Below are 20375 nucleotides of genomic sequence, written 5' to 3' on the forward strand. Positions count from 1 at the left end.
CCCGAAAATAATCATACATACATCTGCTACCAATATATATATTTTTATTTGTTCATTTAGAGAAGTTTCATTTTCTCGATAATATATATATATATATATATATATATAATTTAATATAAACAAAAAATAATAATAATGATGATCAAAATTTTATTTTAAATACTAATTATAATTGAAATAAAAATAATAATAATAACATATAGTTGAAAATGATATAATTATATTTTTAAATATCGCTATATCAATATATAACCACAATAAAATTCATTTAAAGGGTTAAATATGTTTTTAGTCCCTAAACTATTGACCGTTTCTGGTTTTCGTCCCTCTTCCAAAGTAAGGTACAATTTAGTCCTCAATCTTTAAAAAACGTTCGTTTTAATCGAAAAAACGAACGTTTCGAGGACTAAAACGAGGACTAAAAACAAAATTTTGAGGACTAAAACGAACGTTTTTCTAAAGAATGAGGACCAAATTGTACCTTACTTTGGAAGAGGGACGAAAACCAGAAACGGCCAATAGTTTAGGGACTAAAAACATATTTAACCCTCATTTAAATGATAGAGCGATGTTTCTAGGGGATGATCGAAGTGTACAATGTGCTGGGTACAAACGTCAAAACTTATGAATTGTGGCATGAAAACAAGACTTTTGTGTAATAAAAAGTCGTGATATTGAAAAAATAGAAGCAAAATTGAATTTCACTATCACTGGTTTCCAACTTCAAAGTTGTTATTTTACTATTTTAAGTTTGTCTCTTACCAATGAAGGTATCTTATGTGTATATAAATCTATGTCCATCTTTTATTTTATTCGAGACTTTGTTTGACCCAACAATTTTATCTAGTTAATTTAATCTAAATCCTAGATAATATTTAGTCCATCCTACACAATTGCTACTACAATTGAAATCACAAACAATAAATGATTGTTGTATTCAAGAATTAATAATATGTGAAGGATTTTGAAGAGAAATCAACAAGGTCCTCTTGTACACGAGAAATTTTAAGTTTATGCAATATAAAAATAAAAAAACTATAATAATATTATTATTACTTAATAAGAAAAGTAATTGTGAGAAAGTAAATATTATATGTTTTATTGAGAATTTGGACAAATGTACATTTTTTGTGTTCATTGTTGAAAATGATTGTTGAGAGGAGGTGACAAACCTTTTATGCACTTAGATCTTTGGAAGAAACATGATGTCATTTGGACGCATTTGGGTTAATAGAAGACATTTCTCTTGGCGAAAGATCTATGAATTTGTTTTCTCTTCACTGGATGATACGAGAATGATTTTAGTTGTTGGAATGTAAAATTTATTAGTATTCTTCATGTTTTTGCTTGGACAAAGAACTTTGCTCCTATATCAATGAAACTCATGAGAACTCAATGTTGGGTTTGTACACATGATCTTTCTTTGAAATATTGGCAATCGAAAGTGATTATTTTCATTGCATATGGAATTGACACACCTTTATCTTTAGATTATTACATCAAGAATAAGTCTCATGGGATTTTGACTTATGTTTAAATTACCTAATCACATTCTGATAGAAAGGTCATTATCTGCATTTTATTATTATTGATGTGAAATATGAGAGACTATCTCTATTTGATTAAAATTGTAAAATGATTGATTATGATTTATCTAATTGTAAAATATCACCACAATATATCAAAGCTAATTTTGGTAACAAGAAAACCATTTGTACAAAACTACAACAACATTATTGTCACGTTGCTTCAAAAAATAGTAAAAATTTGTTGTGACAACAATGAAATATACATGTCAATGCAAGAAAGATTTGTTGTGACAACTAGGAAATTGTTTCAAAGAATGATAAAAATTGAACTCTTGTGATCAACTTTATTGTATAAATTCCTATAGCAGTTAAATAAGACAAAATGTAAAAAAAAAATTGCCTAAAGAAAGTCGTTAAAAAAACAATTCTATTATTAATTGTCATAAATTATGAACAGACATACCTATCATACCATTAACTGCATATTTAAAATATATAATTATTGGCAATCATTCTATAACATATAGGTCTAAGATGAAAACTTTTAACTTTTTTATATCGGGTATCTACACGTTCATCATATTATTTAGTGCTAGTTCTTTTTTTCTTTTTACCATAAAATATGATATTTAAAAATTCATATATTTTCAACAATTAATTAATAAACATCGAAAATAATATATATATATATATATATATACTCTTTGAGGAAGAAGTGGATAATAACAAATTGTGTGTGAACATATTATTTTTCATTTACAGTAGTTACATTTTTGAGCTAGACTTTCTTCTTCGAATTTTGTTAAAATGAGTTAAAAATAAAAGTAATGTATTTTGTTGGAAATCAAAGTATGAGTCTAAGTCTTATATTGGATAAAAATGAGAAAGTAGAACACTATATAAAATTGAAAGACTCATTAACCCATTATCTTATGATTTTTGATATAAAGTGGTGTCGACCCCTTATATAGTTGGACTCATATCTCACTGGTATTGTGTCTCCGGTGAACTTTCTCCTCAGACCGAACATATGTTATATACATAGTATAATAAAATAGTTATAAAAATATAAAATTTTATATTTTTTTTAAGAAGAAAGAGCGTAAAAAATTAGAAAAATAATATTACTTAAATGTAAAAAATTTAGATGTGTGAAAAAATTATTTATAAAAAGTAAAGTGCCGTAATATTAGGTGTTATACACAACAGCAGAAGCAGAAGCAGAAGTGCAGAAGAACCAAACTGCCCCGAAGGAGAAAACGGTTTATGATTTGAATTTGATTTTGATTAATGTTTGATTGTATAAGATGTGAATGCTAAAGTTGATTTTTCTTCACGGATAATATGGACACAACCACGCCAGGCCCATCTGAAAGCGACCCCTTAAGCGACCCAAGCCACCAAACAGATCCTTCGTGGGGCCCACACAGCTCACAAGCTCTCCAACAAAGAAAAATCCCAAAACGACACTGCCAAATCGTAAAACGCAAAATCTAGAGGGAGAAGACGTAGCCAATGAAATTTGAGTATTTGATAGAGCCATTTCTGACCACTACTTCAGATACGTTTTCACACACACGTGTCGCACGCATGAGACCCACCTTCTAATTGTTAACCAATCGCCTACGCACGTGACGTCACGTGCAATCGACTCCATACCATACCATACCATTTCTCTCTACATCTTATTCTGTTTCTTCTACTTTCTCGAAACTCCGTTACTGCTTTGCTTTGGTGAAGGTCTGCGCTTCTTCTTCGATTTTTCTTACTTGTTGCATGTTTGTTTGTTCCTCTGTTGATCAGTGAAGTGTGAAGCGACGCCATTTCGTTCTCAACTTGGTTTGATGGAGTGCGTTTCTCTGTGATCTCAAGGGGAATCCGGCGATGATTGTGTTAATGCGGTGCCTGATGCTTGATTCTGGTTTCGCTTTTGCGGTTTTGTTTCCTCGAATTATATGAAATGTTTGATTGGAACGACGAAGAGGTGTGTACATTTTTTCAACATTTTACTTTTCTTTTGGAATTTTTTAGTTTATTTTTTTTGTTAGTATGTGATCCATTTTCTAGTGTAATTTTGTTGGTATTAGTAATCCTGCTTAGTTTCTTGTTGTTACATGCTTATGTCGTGCAAATATTGGGATGTCGTGGAGGCCTAACCCTTAGCTAGAGATAGGTAGAGAGAGACAAATATTGTTTAATTGTTTAGATGGCCATAGCGTTCCTTACACGAGTGGCTTGGGTGATGAAAATGTCGAGATATGGTCAAATGCATGAGACGGCCTATTAGCCCTCTTTAGGAAGAAGCCTTGGAAACTAAGTCACCATCATGACCATCTAATTTGAGATTGGATCCTAGGGGAGTGGAAGATGGCATGGCACTAAAAGGCCACTGTCACTGTAATCAGGGAACTAAGGCACTTGGCATAGTCATGATAGCTGCTATTGTAAAAGTCTCACCCCAATCTCACTGATTATGATCCTTCGTAGACTGGGGGAAAAATGCTTTGACGAGTCCTGGTCTGGTGGAGTCCAAGCCAAGAGAAAGGACCAAATCATTCTCTAAACTGTTGAATGAAATTTTACTTCAGCAGCTGAGATTCACAGATCCGCCAGATTCTTCCCTCAAGTCCTGAACGACAGAATCCTGAGCAAAGGTCGGTGGCAGGTTGAAGAAGAATGAGAGGAGAAGTAAACATTAAGAGAGAGAGAGATTCTTTGGTTGTTGAACCTTGGAGCCACCGTGCATTGCCCACAGTTGGTAGAAAGTTGTGAAGAGAAAATTGATGAACAATTTATTTTCTCAGGAAAGGGAATTTTGAGCATAAAGAATGAAAAGAGAAGGGTAGAGAATAGAGATCTCAGTTAGCAGGATGCAGTGGGTGAGTAGGCGGAATAGTGATGAAAGTTTCAAGTATCGTCAAAGGTAGTATGAGGTCTGGGAGTGCATCAAGAATTGTGTGATGCACAAGTAGTGAGTGGTTCCTAAGTCAACAGTAAATAAATAATAATTGTGCTTTGGCTGGTTGAACCCATTGGCGTGTAAGATGGATGATTTTTCACAAAAGCTATGATGACTTGTTCAACATGTGAACAAGATTTTTATTGTAAGTGGAATATCCTAATGGTAAATGCCTGTAGAAATAATTCTCCATTCAAGAAAGCCTGGTTGGCCTCTAGCCCTAAAAGGTGCCACTGTTTGGCTACTCCAACCGCTAACAAAACTTGAACAGAAGTGAGATTTGCAACAGGTGAAAATGTGTCTGAAATCAATTCCAGCTTGTTGTGTGTATCTGTCCACCACCAAACAGGACTTGTATTGATCATTGTTACCGTCTGGTTTATATTTCAGCTTATATATCCAATGACATCCAATTCAATTTTTGTTGGGATGAAGTGGTGCTATGGACCAAGTTTACACTCTAAATCCTGTAATTACTCCTTCATAGCTCTTTTCCATTCTGGATATATTACTGCCTGGTGGCAATAGGTGAATTAATAGGTAGTGGAAATTTGGCAGTTTCTGTTAATTGGGGAAAGTTTAGCATAGACAAGGCAGTTTTGGTTAGGATAAGAGATGTTGTTTGAATGGGTAAGATAGGAATAATCTTTTGGGCAGGCTGGGGTTTTGGTTGGTCAAATTGAAGCTGGATTTTAAGTATGCTGTGCAGGCGAGTAATTATAGGATCAGATCTCAGGCCACAACAAAATTCAGTGGTTAAACCAAATCACCTTCAATCTAAAGTTCCTATCTCTTTTGGGGGAGAATGTGTCTCTACAGCTGCTTGTATCATCGATTGACTTCCTTCTCTAGTCTTTAAACAACAGTTACTCTTTGAGATTTTGTATCACAAATTATTTTAGTGTGGGTCGATGAGAGCTTTTGATTTCCTGTGGTATGGAGCCACCTTAAAATTACAGTGAGACAAGTTCACTCCTCAGCCATCACCTGTAGTCTTGATTTTCTATCCCCTTCTTTACAAGGCTTTATAAGCTGTAATACCATATCAGAACAGTAGCTCAATGGAGGATGAAGAGAACAATTGAATCAAACAGTCAAAACCAAACAAAAAATGCATTCTCTCAGCTATATATATTTATGTGTGTGTGTGTGTCTATATCTATATGTATATACATACATATATATATATATATATATATATGTATATGTATATATATATATATATATGTATATGTATATATAATACCATATCAGAACAGTAGCTCAATGGAGGATGAAGAGAACAGTTCTAGAGAGAAAGAGAGAAGTAATGAGCAGTTATGGGTGGTTACAAAATAGTGTAACCTCCAAAAATGACAAAATAAAGAGAAATAAAAAACAGAAAAAGTGATAAAACTATATTACAATATAAGAAAAACAAACAACAAACATATGACATTAATAAATACAACCAAGGTATGTAGATAGGCCTGTCAAAATGTTTAGGTATTATATAGGTCATCATTATGTTGATTCACATGTTACATGTGGCTAGAAAGTGGAAATGATGGATGGTGAATAAATGACTCTACACAGTTGGGTATGAATCTTCTCCTTGTGTGGGCAATTAGCTATGGGTGCAAAACTAGTGATACTAATAAGGTGAGATTTGTACCCTGGACCACTACCACTAATCCATAATATGATGTTAGCCCAAGTAGACTAGTTTGAACCATCCAATTTCTCAATGGAGGGACAGAAGTTTTTGAAAAATAGTAGTGTCTACCATAGATGAGGCAGAAGAGCCAGCGGAGGCCAACCCAAGAAAAGAAGTCTGAACCAAAAACGACAATCATTGTACTTGATACATGTGACACAATCAAACCAATTAGAAGGAGGCAAAACTTAAAGCTTTGTACACTATCTCATTGGCATGAGTAGCTAAAAGTTATAACAGGGGAGTAGTGAACTGATCTGACGATCACTCCAATATCCATTAATCACAACCATATTACAATTTTCGACTTGATAATACCAAATTAGTTGGGTGTTTCACTGAAATACACAATTAAATTGGGGATATCCTTCATTGGTTGAAATGTTGAGTGTAGTTGGTAGTAAAGTTTTTGTAAATTTTATGTCTTTTTCACTTGCTTTGCACATTACTATTCTTCCTGGTGTCTATTTATGTTACTACTGTCAACATCTAGAGTGTACTTCGTTAATGGTATTTTCAAACTAATCATTAATGATGGACTGTTTTCAGCTAGCTAACATAATATGGGGTGAAGGAGGTGAGAGTGATGATCATATTGTGCCTTATCCAGAGATAAATAAAGATGTTAGCAACAAGAAAGAATTCAATCAGGAAGCTTCTACAACTAAGCTCACGGAGTTGAAGAGACCAGAGGCTAAAAGTGATTTTTATGAAAGAAAGCTTGGAAGCAGTTCCAACCTGGATAATAGTGTAGAATTACCTGTCTCAGGATATGGAACAGATGCCTGGCCTGACTTGTCTTTGTCCAGTTCAGCTAAAATTGATCAGGGAACCCTTGGTACTGAAGTATCTAAAAATTTCAGAGAACTTGGCAAATTCAGTTCAAGAATTGGTAAAATTGCTATTTACTGGAATTCTGACCAGAAACCTGTGAATTCATTTTTGTGTTTATGTAGGCCCCTATCTGTTGATGTTTTTTCTTCTTGTCTCACAAAATAATAAACATGCAAGATATGTAGTTATACTTGGCCATTTCTAATTGTACTAAGGCTTGACAGGAGAATCTAAACAGCATGAAAAGGATGCTGAAATTTTCCGAAGTGCTAATGAAGGTAAAGAGCAAGGTGATTTTGTTGATTATGAATGGGCCAACATAGGAAGTTTTGATGACCTTGATCGAATTTTTAGGTAAAGTAAATTATCTATTTTGCATTATATAATACATGTGTCTTATAGCACTTTGCCACAAGTGTATTTAATATCATTTCATTCTTTTTACTTAATTACTGAAGCCTAAAATGGTCTAAACTTTTCTCTCACCTGTCATCCTATTTATGAGAACTGTGGTAGTATTCATCACTTTTCATTACTGCTCTCACTTTGCCAATCATAGTTTTAGCTCCTTCTATCAAACATGAATGGAAAATTTTGAAGGTTCAGCAATAAAGTAATATCATTAAAAGTGAAAAAAGGGGATTACATTATTTGTTTTTTTTATAACAATTTTACACTTTAAACTAGGATGACTTCATTTTGCCAAAGTTTCAATTTAGAAATGTAGTCACTTGATAGTTTTACACCTCCATGGTTTTCGTCATATGGTGCACGAGATGTATAACATCGGAAAGAAGTTTCAGAGTTCTGATTAACAGTAAATATTTTTAGACATACATCTATTCTTACAGTTATTAGTCATTTATTTGACAGTGGCATCTTTCTGACTGGGTATTCTCACAATTGATGATTTTTCAGCAATGATGACCCTATATTCGGTCATGTAAGTCTTGATAATTCTAATGACCTTTGGTCCTCCAAAGATGTGACCAACAATCCAGCACCTTTACCATTGGATACACCAAGTTTGTCTGGTGCTTTGAGGAACGGAACTGATCCTTTGGAAATCAAAGAAGAGTATGTTCAATGTAATGGTGGCAAATCGTTGGACCTCAGCTATGAGAAGATTGGGATTCCTGCATCCCAAGTTTTACAAAATTCATGCACAATCACAGGTAATGCGGGAAATGATGGAGTTAGAAGCAAGCCTACTGAAAAGGAACGGCAGGTATGCCAATTTTCACAATGATCTAATATTTTCATTATTTATCCTTTTGCAAAGTGGAGTAGTAAATGAATAATTGTTTCCCTTTTCTCTTTTAGACAATATGTTCAATAGCTGTTTATTGTGATATATGTTGGTGTTTGAGGAAAATGGCAAAACTTGGACCCTTGGGACAATTTATGAAAGAAATCGTAGCTGGATTAAGTTTACAGGGAAACCTTTGCAGGGAGCAAGTCCTTTATGTTGGATGCATTTGCAACGGACAATCTTGTTTTTCTTTTACACAAATGAATATGCTACTAAGGGGAAGCTTCTTTATCAATAGGTTCCTCCATTTGTTTGCCTATGGCAACTCATGGTTAAACTATGTAAATCTGATTATCGTTTTGCTATAAAACCAAGGTACATCATATACAACAGACGGGTTGTTGTGAAGCTAAAGAGTAGGAGTTAACAACAGAAAAGAATCCCTGAACATTAACTAAACTAGATCTTATAAAAAGGAACCAATATTCTCTATCAATAATTAACCACTCTTTATTATTGGTATTAAACCAAATCAAACAATCCCCCTCAATCTGATCAATAGAGGTCAATCATTCCCAGCCTGCAAATATTTGAATCAAATTCTAACATTAGTAATGACTTTGTAAACATCTTAGCTTCATGTCACTTGGTTGGCACATAGTGTTGGTTGAAAATTCTTATAGGTCTTGGGTTTGTCTTATTAGAGCCTATCCTAGCGAGATTTGTGTGTGTTGGGCATATCATATCATTCGTTATTGAATTGCTACTGGACCATCCATTAATGTCTAGTCCCATACAAGAGATTTGTGTTGAAAGTACCGCATCGACTAGAGATAAGGCCAATTTAAAGTATATATACGGGTGTAAACCTCACCTTACAAGCCGGTTTTATACGGTTGAGTTAGGCTTAAAGTCCAAAAGAGAAACATTACCACGTCCAGTTATTGGGGTACGAGTCCCATTGGAAACAATAGTGTGGTTACCGAAAAGAGACACATTGGTTAAAAGAGATGAATGAGGGGTTATACGATTTGTCGCACCAGAGTCTAGAACCTAAGAGTCCATACATATAACTTTAGAAACTTTGAAAGAGGAATTGAATTTCTTACTAGTCATGGCTGGAGAGGAAGTACCAATAGTGGACCATATGAAAAGCATGAATTTGGTGTGCTTCTCATTAGGCTTGGAGATCCATGTTGAAAGGACTAGTGAAAAAATGGTCACGGAGGATGTTACCACTATCGTACCCTTGGAGATCTCACATAAACTAGTGATAAGGCATATTTATTGTATATAAGTGGGTGAAAACTTCATCTTACACGCTAGTTTTATAGGGTTGAGTTATGCTTAAAGTCCATTTCTTAAGATAGTATAAGAGTCATTCAAAGCCTATCCTAGCGTGATTTGTTGTTCATTGGTCTTATTGTGCCATCTGCTATCAAGTTGCTATCGGGCCACTCATTAATATTTAGTCTCATGCTCGAAATGTATATGCCTTGGCCTGAGATGTGTGTGTTGAAGATCCCACATCGACTCGAGATAAAGTAAATTTACAATATATAAGGGTGTGCAAACCTCACCATACAATACAGTTTTATAGGGTCTAGTTAAGCTTTAAAATTCACTTCTTAAGAGATACCTTGTTAAGAAGAGAGAAGCCATGAAAGAATGTCATGAATTTCGTGTGTTGTCTACACAAGTCTTCTTTTTTATTTAAGAAGAGATACAATAATGAGAAACAATCAATATCTGGGAAATATTTGTTTAGATATTTCCCTACCAAATCGTATGATATCTCCGGATTTAATGTAATCAAATTGTATCTCTAACAATAATAATATTTTCTTTGAATTTCATTCTCATATATGTTTTGCTAAATCTCAGGTTACAATAGTGAAATTTTTCTTCAAGGCAAGACTGGGGCAGATTCTCAAGATACCAAACACAAATTGTTAGATATTGAGTAAAAGAGAAAAATTAATTGTAATTACACTAAAGTTTACAAGATGGGTGTAATTTATCAATTTAAGTAATATATTTTGTTACTAACTTTGACCACAAATATTACCTTCAACAACTGTCAATATTGGTAATAAAATATTTATTATGTAAATATCATAATTTGTTTTCAAAATGATATTAGTTAGAGAAGTAAAAGATAATTACATCAAGTCAGTATAACAAGTTGGGCTTGATTAGCATCTCTGATCCAACTTAAAAGGAGTGTGTTGATAATCATGTATTTTGTTCTTGTTTTGTTTTTTGCTCAGCAATGTTGATAATCATGTGTAATTTGTGTTAATAAGGTATGTCCTTTACCGGAGGTACTAGAGTAGTGATAGTGACCATGTTGGTGTTGGAATGGATAGTGATAGTGACCATGTTGCTGTTGCAATGGACAACTGCTAGTTGTAAATGAAAAGGAATGATACATGGGCAAATGACGCGTATTTCATTTATATTATTGATTTCATCCCTAAGTGCACCGTACCAACATTCCTTGTTTGATATCTCTAGTCCTGTCACTTGTGAACTACTTTGGTTGTTTGGTTTCTATACCTTCTCATTTTGAAAGTTTAAAGTTAAGCTCCAACCATTTTGGCAATATATGGTTTTGTTATCTCCAAAAACAACTTACATTATTTAGGAGTTTATATAGTAGGGGATATTTGTCTTGGTTTCTAGGTTGAGGAAATTTGAAATATGCAACTTCTTTAGAAAGCACTGGTTCCCTGATGGATATCTTTTTTGTTTAAACATTTTTGTGTTTAGAATTGCGCTTATATTGTGTCCTTTGAATGTATTTTTATTCTGATTAGATGTGTATGTCTATCATACATGGCTGAATCTCCTTGGCATAATTATGCGTTACAGCTCTAGCAGAAGATTTATACCTGTTTCCTTCTCAAGGTCAAGTAAGTACCTGATCTCTTTCATTTCATATATATGCAGGTTTTTAGGCAAAAGAATCTTTTGAAAACTCGGAAAAAATCACAGGTAAAACAAGAGGAGAATAACTTGCAAGATTTTTATGGTAATTGGTCTCCTTCAGTAGCACTGGCAAGACAATTTGAGAATGAATTATCACCATCTGTCATACAATCTTCTCCCTCTCCAATTCTTGGTCAACAAAAGCAGATCCAAGGAGCTGAAACCTTATTTCAGAATATTGTAAATCCATATGCGGCGTCTTCTGTGTATGAGAACCTTACTGGTACATATCCTGCTATGCCAATGCTGTCGCAGACTTCATCAGGTGATCTTAGGCAGCAGCCTGTGCTTTCTGGGTACGAGGTGTCTCCTGGTATAATGAATCCTGTGAAAAATTCTGTGGACTCATTCAAACCTCAAATCATGACTCCTCAGGAGAAAATTGAAAAATTGAGGAGGCGGCAGCAAATGCAGGCACTGATTGCTATTCAGAAACAACGGCAACAATTGGGCCATCAAGTCCCTAGTAATAGCAAATCAAGCACCCAGAAATGCCCTCCAGAAATCCCAAGTCATCTCAGTGACGGGACTGATGAAGATCTAAGAATTCCTCCTGCTCCAGATCCACCTATTGAACAAGATGATTCTAATACAATGTCAGTAGCAGTTGGAAATGATTTTGTTGAAGACACCATATTTTACCAACTTCAGGATATTATATCAAAGGTATGGTTGAATTGATACTAGCTAATATTATATAATATATTGAATTGTTTCCTTGTATACTAATCTTGACATGGCTACAATGCCGAGGCAAACTTTTTCTACAGTTGGATATCAAAATAAGACTCTGCATCAGAGACAGTTTGATCCGGTTGGCACAAAGTGCAACTCAAAGGCATTATGCTAGTGATACTAACAGTACAAACAAAAGTAGCAGAGACGAACTTGAAGTTGTGGCAAGAGAAGAAAGCAACAGTCAAAATAGGTAGAAAAATTACCAAATGCACTACAACTTTAAAGGCCATTACTTTCTGCTTTTACAAAGAGCACTTATTATGAATTCAGTATGATTCCATCATGATTAACATCAAAAGCAGAATAGGAGGAAAATGCCATAGGTTTATGTGAAAATTTCTGGTGCTACTGAGTTCTGTGTTTTTCCTTTTACCTCACTAATGGACAAATGGGCAAATTTAAACAGAAAATGTTGGGAGTACATTATGAGTAAATTATCTGGTGCTTGAGTTTCTTGCTGTTATATTCTTGGAAGTTCAAATCTTCCTCTATTTGGGGTACTTATTCATGCGTAGGGGTTGTTTCACTCTTATAGGGCACTCAGTAGCTACAGAAAGATCCAAGAGGAGGTTCTTGAATGATTTTATTATGAACACAACTGTTTTGCCAATGTGGCAAGAATACAACCAAGATGTCTCAGAACACACAGGTCTTCCTAGAGGACCTTAACTCTCCCAAATCTTTTTCCTCCTAAACTCCAAAAGCTGACTAACAGCCTAAACACAGACTTATATAATAGTCTGTTTTACAAGGTTACAACTGTGGAGGTTAGAACTGCCTCCTTTATTTATTTCTCCTAGTATAGACTTTACCCCTGAACCTATCACACTCGTGTCTAGGAAGTGTGGCACTTTTACTCATAAATAGTAGCTAAATAGGTTACACCAAGTAAACATCAATTCATGGAGTAGGGCTTCAGTTTATAGTTTACCTTATTTGATATTTCAGTATTATCTCCAAACTGCAGTATAACTATAAGCATGTTTATCTTGTAAAACAACAACAATGAATTTAGAACCGTCATTGTTTTTACTGTTTCAACCATGATCTCAAATAGGTTGATTTCACTTTAAAGATGCTATGTATCATCAGCTTGATTTATCTCTAAAATTGCTATGTTGCTAACTATCTTTAGTGTATGAATTTACTGTATCAACCATGATCTCAAGTAGGTTGATTGCACAAGTTGCTATGTATCATCAGCTTGATTTAACTCTAAAGTTGCTATGTTGCTAACTATTTTTACTGTACGAACCATGTTGGTATTACAGATATGCCAGGATGCCAGATGTTGAAACAGAAACGAATCCCATTGATAGAACCATAGCCCATTTACTTTTTCATAGTCCTGTGGAGCTAACCCAGAACTATTCTGACAAGCTTGAGTCACCTGTTTCTACTAAGGTGCAATGTGAAAGCAAAGCAGCTAACCTGGTGAACTTTCCCATGAGTTGCTTACCAGACGATGACTCGAAAAACAATCAACAACTTTCTCACCTTGGGCTGAAGAATTCCTGGTTTGATACCCAGTCTATGGATCAAATTAGAAACAGTCCCTGCCTAGACACTTCTGAGAATGCATCCAACACGCAGGAACTTGAAGCCTCTCAATGAAGAAGAAAGAGGGCTCTCCAGATATTTGAAGGTAAACCCTTCCTTATTTCTTTCAATTATATATGTATTTACTGGTAATTCAAATGTTTTATTTTATTGTCAGCCACTCAGATCATAAGCAAGCACAGTTATCGCTGTAGAATCCTGGGAACCAGTTTCATGGTTGTCATATTATTATCGTTTCTTCTGTTTCAAAACATGACGGAGTGTGTATATCAGTATCTGACCATACTTAAGGTCGCGAGTGCTATGTTGTATCGTTCATAACTGCAACAAAAATGCCTCGCACTCAGATGTCAAATTTAAGTCTTTGACTGACTGACTTAGACCAGGTTTTAAAGTTTATGTCGTATTTCTTTAAGTTCTGTCACTATTTGAGATTGAGCCATAAACTTAATATTTTTAATGTGAATTTAACTTTTTCACCATTTATGTCAAAATACTAAGAGAGATATATCAAGCCATAATATTTCTGTTCATTTTAATTGAATTTTCAGGTTGACTGGCATTCTTATATGGGACAGTTTACTCGGTTAGTCTCCCAAATTCCCATTGATTGTATTTCATGTCGATGCTTATATTTGCCATGCTTTTTGAAGGCAAAGTAGATTGTTAGTGGCATTTTGATAGTGCACTCAATACCTGCTGTAAACTATTTTCGTCCTTGCCTGCAGCTTGAGTGCATGATATAAGCTAAAAAAATCATCTATTTAATTCTCAGATTTTTTTAAAGTTGTTACCGCTTTCTATGTTGTCTGACGTTGAAGAGTGTTCAGGTTCTTAATATGAAAGATATAGATTATGGGGATATAATGGCGATGAGGACACATGGTTAGGATTGAGCAACCAAGCTATAACCTTCCACTCAGGGTTGCTTCGGCATGTTTCTTTTTATTTAAAACTCTTATTCTTTTTTCTATATAAAATACGGAAAAAGATTAATAATATATACGTGGGATGAGATATATCAAGGTGGGGATTTCTTCCTGCACCTCCCCTTTTTCCCTTCCTGCACCCCAAAAAAACTCTTAATCCCAAAATAACGCTCATCCCAATCTTCCTCGCCCCTTCACTCCTCACCCACATTTTGCAAGTGAATATTGCACAGGAGCTTTTACAAGTGAATAATGCAAAGAGTTTTACTCCTTGCACCTCCCCCACTTTTTTCTTGCATCCCCACATTCCAAAAATACCCTTCTTCAACATATTTCGAAATGTTGGGTGGTGAAGGAAATATGCAAGACTCAATTTGGAAAGTTAGTTTGCACAGGAAAACCCTTTAAATTTAGGCATGGTTCCCATGTGGAAGAAGTTAACTTAAGAGTGTTATCTTTTACAAAATTCACAACGAAGTTTATAGTCAAAGAAGGGAGGTTTAAAAGATATAGAGGACAAAAGGTAGTTAGGGATTTTTTGTGTGCAAAAAGTAAAAATTTATAAATTACAAATTATAAAATTATGAAGTCATTGTAAAATTATAAAATATGAAATTATCAAGTTATAAAGTTATAACTTTATAAAGTTATAAAATTATAAGATTGTAAAATTATAAATAGAAAAAAATAAGTAAATAGGAAAAATCTAACAATAAACACTCAATTGAAAAAGTTTAAAAATTTGGAGAATTCAGTGTAACACAAATTTAATAATTACTCAATTGAAAGTTTTCAGACTTTTTACAAAACTTAAAACTTAATTAAATCTTTTCTAAATCTATTAAAAAATCATCTTAATTAAACTTATTAAGACAGAAAAGTCAAAATCAAAAAGGTCTAAATGAAATAGCTATGTATAAAAATTAAAATTAATATTATTTGCCATGTAAGAAAATAGACTAAATGATTTAAGAATAGTTTCTTTTAATTATTACACTTCCAATAAGTTTTAATTATATAATTTATACTCAATTTATAACAAAACTTATGTTACTTAAATAATGTTTAGAAAGTATATCAATATTACTCCAATTGTATCTATCTAAATTAAAGTAATACATAATTCTTAAAATGTATACAACCTATAGGATTACCTCTTGTTACTTTTTCTTTTTTAAATTACATAAGCAGAAGGTAATGCATGTGTATAACTCTCGGCTTTTTCTTATTAAAGAATCCATATCCTTCAATGTTTTAATTTTTTTACCAAAATTTCATTATTACAATAATTATGAAATTAAAAATTAATATCAAAGTTAAAATAAATTATAAAAATAAGTATATACACAAAGCAAATCAACTAAATTAGTTACAATTATATAAACAATAAAACGTAAAAAAATGTAGTTTAGAGCAGGCCTATATCAGAGTGCTTGATATAAAAATCAAGTTCTTTTTGAAAGTTTGAAGCTCAAATTTTTTATTACGGCTTTCTATTTCATAAAAAAATACAAAAATGTAACATATTTGTAATACAAATATCACATCAGTTTAATTTAGTATATAATACGATAAATATTATAAAATATCAAATTATCTTCGTTTTTTAAAAGAAATCATGTTAGCGCATCTCATCGAATGTAAAAGTTCCTTTTATCATATGTTCCCTGATAAGACCTATGTATCCTTTTAAATTGGTCACAATAAAGGAGGGTTATAGGTATGCTTTATATTTTAATGAAAAATCAAGATAGAAGTTGTTTTTTACTTAAAATAATTAGAATATGAACTTTTGTTGATTTAATTCCTTTTAAAATCCAACAGCTTCTTGATAGAATTTGAAATGTATTATTTTGAATTCTATTTTTCAAAACCCTGAAAAGCACTAAAAATTTGTGAGAGAAATTTTTTTAATGAAAATAATTAAAATAAAGGAACTTGAGACGTAAATAACATCGAAAAGTAACATCTGGTGACCAAAAAATTTGACCTAATTAAGAAAACATAGAAGAACATATTTTTAGTAGCCTAGATTAAAAAAAAATCATTAACCTACCTTAAATTTCACATTAACTAATCTAACATATGTGATGATAATATAATTCTACTATATTTCTAAGTACATTTAAAAATGTTCTACTAATAGCCTCCTCTTGCAATGGCTCCACCATAATAAACTTTTTGCCATCATTGCTTACAGTTTTTAAAGAGATATAACATATAATTATTTTTTGTTACCTTAAGCATCATATGAAACAGATGTACTATGCAACACAACGGTAAGTCACGTGAGAATCAACCACTGGACCACTATGAGTGATTCTGACAACTTGTCCTTTCTCCAGCCCATAATAGCGAGCTATACCATCAGTTTTTAACATGCAAGGAAGCTGAAAAAGACATTCTCATTTATGCCACTACCAATTCAAAAATAGTAACTATTTTGCATAAAATTCCAAAATACAATTAATAGTGTTTATTACTCAACTCTTAAATCATGTAACAAGTTAACCTAAAATAGTTAAATTACTAGTTAAAGTACATTAGCAGAGTTATAAGAATTCACTCAAATAGAAAATGCAGACATATCTAATACATAATTCTAAAACAAAGGAATATGATGCTTTAATTCTTTTTTCAGCTAAAACATATCTAATTCATAATGTATATTGTTAAAGGTAGTTTCCAAATATGCAAATTTTCTCATAATTTCTTATGAATAGAACAGTTTAGAAACATATATTTTACCTGCTTCTCTTCCAAGCTATGCTTGGTGAGCAGTGCTTTCTTCTCTTCATCAGTCAGTATCTCATACTTTGGTTGTAAAACATGCTTTGTAATGTTGATCAGCAAATCTTCAATCTAAGAAAGAAAAAAATAAAAGTATATATATCAAATACCCTCATGCATCAAAATTTATATATATTCTAAACAAGGACAAGATTATATATGAATTTAATTATTGTTCTCGAAAAAAAAAATGCATCATTGAACTACATATAAACACATATTTTTACAAAAACGAGGAACGTCTCTGATTTTAAAATATTTTATGGGTTTAATTGTTTTTCTCTCCTTCTGCTATAATGATTTTTCCACTTTTGTTAATGTTTTCGATTTGTTTCAAATTTTTTTAAAAAATAAACCAATGTGAGAACCTATGTCAAATCATGGTAATTTATGTCAAACAATTAAATCAGCAAGACAAAATTAAAAAAAAACCATTATAATAATTAAAAAACATTAAGCTTACTTTATATTATACATTAAAAAATTAAATAATAAATAATTAAATTATGTTCTCTTTGTGAGAGAAGCAAAAGTCGGTTCGATTTCAAAGTCATTCAATATATATATATATATATATATATATATATATATATATATATAAATTAAAATCCTACACATATTATACAATTATTCAAAAGATTCTCCACTTAATTTCCATACACAAAAAATTATCAATCATTAAAGTAAATTTTATAGAATGAAAATGATTTGTTACCCTGATAATCTCAACTTTGTATGGCAAGTTCATCAATTTTTTCTGTGCGAAGGCAGTGATTTTGCTCTGCACAATGATTATGAGCGATTTCAAGTTTCCGCTGTCGACAATCCGGCTGCATATTTCCATGACGGTTCCCATTTTTATAGCATCGGTTCCGGCAAACGCGACCTGGACCTGCACGCCAAAACGATGAGGAAAAATACAGAGAAGGGAAGATAAAAGGGCGAGGAGAGAAGTGAGAAACATGCGTACAGTGTTGGAGGGATTGGAGAGATGCGAAACGCAGAAACCGAGGGCTTCATGGTTTGGTTGTTGACCGAAGCGGGAACGGAAGTCGCTCAGCGAGGAGATGAGGTTTGCGTGCTGAACGACGTCGTAGCCTCTGTCTGCGAGCATTTCCAACACCGTTCGACGGCTCAGGAAGTAGCGACTGCTCTCAACGCTCCCGTTGTCTATCAAACTTGCGATGCAATCCATTGTCGCTGCAAAATGTAGATGCAAATGCAAATACAAATACAAATGAAATTATCTGTCGTTTCACTTTTCTGTTATGGGAGAGTGAGGTATATATATTAGTGGGAGGAGGGTAGACTAACAGGCACATGCCAATAGTGTGTGAGACCTTTGCCTTTATCCTAATTATTTAGGAAAACTATACATAAATATTTAGAAAATTCGTATATAAATAAGTATTCGGATAAATATATATTAAAATTAAATAAATCAATATTTAGAAATACATATATTTTAAAGAAATTTAAATCACCAAATTTTTTAAAGAAAAATTTGTATAAAAAACGAAATTTTGTAAGAAAGTAATGTAATGTCTGTAACAACTCTTTAAAAGTGGAATTCCTCGATTACCAGGGTTCCTACAAATTTAAGTAATAAATAGCATGTATGAGCACATATATATTAAGTGTAATTACATAGTATAGGAGTTTTTGAAATAAAATAAAGTAGTTACATAACTTGAACCAAGATAGAAAATCAGTTACGCTATGGTTCATATGATACAGAAAACATCACAAACTTCCACTATAACTCTTCATATGTGATGTTCCACTAGAACATCATAGTCTGCTTTGTTTCCGTTGCCTTGTCCGTCTTTTTCTTTTACGTTTTCAAGATGACTTCTTCAAATGGAACATCCAACGTGACGTCTCATTCCCAGCAGTTCTTACCCAGGATTGATCCTTGTCTCACCATCCTTGACCTAGACAAATTACAATTTTTTTGGAGTAGAAATATGAAGAGAGCTTTTCTATCCAAAAACAATCTAAAGTTTCTTGATGGTAGCGTTAAGATTTCTTTTTTAAATGTTAAGGATCACAGTTAAAACGTTTATTTATTTCATCAAATAAATGTTCACTCAATAAAATTTATTTTAAATAACAAAAACACATTTAAAACTAGTTAATAATTAAGATATATCTTAAATACATATAAAATAAAAGAAAACGTATTCCAAAAACTTTTTTGTTATTGTGTATTTGAATTACCACTTACAGCGTTATCTACTTACATACAACACAAGTTTTACAATCATCATTAACTTAAAAAAAATATAATAATTAATCTTTCTTTAATTCATATAATAGTAAAAAATTAAATGAAAATGATTGTTATATCATTTAACAATAATAAATCTAAATGTAAACACAACTCAAGAGGTTCAATAATCAACATACCCTCACATGTAACTTATCATCCAAAATCACCTCATTTTTAGAGTTAAAACCACTATCTCTTCTTACTCCCTAGGAATCTCCAAATATAGCCTACTTCCTTTACTCTACCAAGTACAAAGGTATGACTTTTCCTAGAGAGTTTCTCTGACGAAGTTCACCTTCGGTACAACTACATCGAGTCCAAACTCCTCGCTACTCTCCCTGAGATCACAACTGGAGTTTTCAGGGTTAACCCCTAGAGCCTTCTCACCTCTAGTTGAGAAGCACTGCTCATTGTTGCTCTCTTAGGCCCTGTTCTCTTGAGTGGATTTGAGGGGATTTGAGAGGATTTGAAAATAATTTTTTTTATCGTTTTTTTGAGCGAATTTGGAGGTAAATGAGAGTGAATTTGAAAATAAAATTTGTGAGAATTAGTATAGAATTGTATTGACATGACATATTAAAAAAAATTATTTTTAAATTCACTCTCATTTACCTCCAAATTTGCTCAAAAAAACGATAAAAAAAATTATCTTCAAATCCTCTCAAATCCCCTCAAATCCACTCAAGAGAACAGGGCATTAAAGACCACAACTAGAGTCCTCAAGGTTAGCTCCCAAAACCCCATCACCTTTAGCAAAGATGCATCACTCCTTGCTGCTCTCCCAAAGACCATAGTTAGAGTCCTCAAATTTTAACTCCTAGAGCT

General features: G+C 32.9%; 2 protein-coding genes across 4 annotated transcripts; one reads left to right on the forward strand and one right to left on the reverse strand.

Annotated features, from left to right (window-relative positions):
- Positions 1 to 3205: 3205 nt before the first annotated feature.
- On the forward strand, positions 3206 to 14333 carry LOC148201331 (protein LNK2-like). 3 transcript variants are annotated; one of them, XM_088108777.1, is made up of 8 exons: positions 3206 to 3513; positions 6734 to 7076; positions 7243 to 7372; positions 7937 to 8246; positions 11223 to 11927; positions 12032 to 12189; positions 13271 to 13644; positions 13725 to 14041. In XM_088108777.1, exons 1-7 carry the CDS (start codon positions 3490 to 3492, stop codon positions 13611 to 13613), a joined length of 2013 nt encoding a protein of 670 aa, XP_087964903.1. In that variant the 5' UTR covers positions 3206 to 3489; the 3' UTR covers positions 13614 to 13644; positions 13725 to 14041. The 3 variants fall into 3 exon arrangements, with proteins under 3 accessions (XP_087964903.1, XP_087964902.1, XP_087964901.1); XM_088108776.1 differs by lacking the exon at positions 13725 to 14041 and adding an exon at positions 14111 to 14333 and having other exon boundaries at positions 3207 to 3513; XM_088108775.1 differs by having other exon boundaries at positions 3208 to 3513; positions 13717 to 14041.
- Positions 14334 to 16458: 2125 nt separating this feature from the next.
- Positions 16459 to 18545, reverse strand: LOC148201332 (DNA-directed RNA polymerase V subunit 5C-like). Its single transcript, XM_088108947.1, has 4 exons — positions 18249 to 18545; positions 17994 to 18170; positions 17237 to 17350; positions 16459 to 16878 (listed from the first exon to the last, which is right to left on the reverse strand). The coding sequence occupies exons 1-4, from the start codon at positions 18471 to 18473 to the stop codon at positions 16753 to 16755; spliced, it is 642 nt and encodes a 213-aa protein (XP_087965073.1). The 5' UTR covers positions 18474 to 18545; the 3' UTR covers positions 16459 to 16752.
- Positions 18546 to 20375: the final 1830 nt, after the last annotated feature.

The sequence above is a fragment of the Vigna umbellata genome, chromosome 3, assembly GCF_029865625.1.
Source record: "Vigna umbellata cultivar VRB3 chromosome 3, Vumbellata_1.0, whole genome shotgun sequence".
Classification (NCBI taxonomy): domain Eukaryota; kingdom Viridiplantae; phylum Streptophyta; class Magnoliopsida; order Fabales; family Fabaceae; genus Vigna; species Vigna umbellata.

Bases quoted from the DNA above. Each gene is read 5' to 3' on its own strand.
- LOC148201332 (XM_088108947.1), bottom strand. From the start codon at position 18,473: ATGGATTGCATCGCAAGTTTGATAGACAACGGGAGCGTTGAGAGCAGT. The intron at 18,171-18,248 runs GTACGCATGTTT...TTTGGCGTGCAG, and splicing joins TCTCCAATCCCTCCAACACT to GTCCAGGTCGCGTTTGCCGG. The intron at 16,879-17,236 runs GTAAAATATATG...TGTCTTTTTCAG, and splicing joins ATAGCTTGGAAGAGAAGCAG to CTTCCTTGCATGTTAAAAAC.
- LOC148201331 (XM_088108777.1), top strand. From the start codon at position 3,490: ATGTTTGATTGGAACGACGAAGAG. The intron at 3,514-6,733 runs GTGTGTACATTT...GACTGTTTTCAG, and splicing joins TTGATTGGAACGACGAAGAG to CTAGCTAACATAATATGGGG. The intron at 7,077-7,242 runs GTAAAATTGCTA...AAGGCTTGACAG, and splicing joins CAAATTCAGTTCAAGAATTG to GAGAATCTAAACAGCATGAA.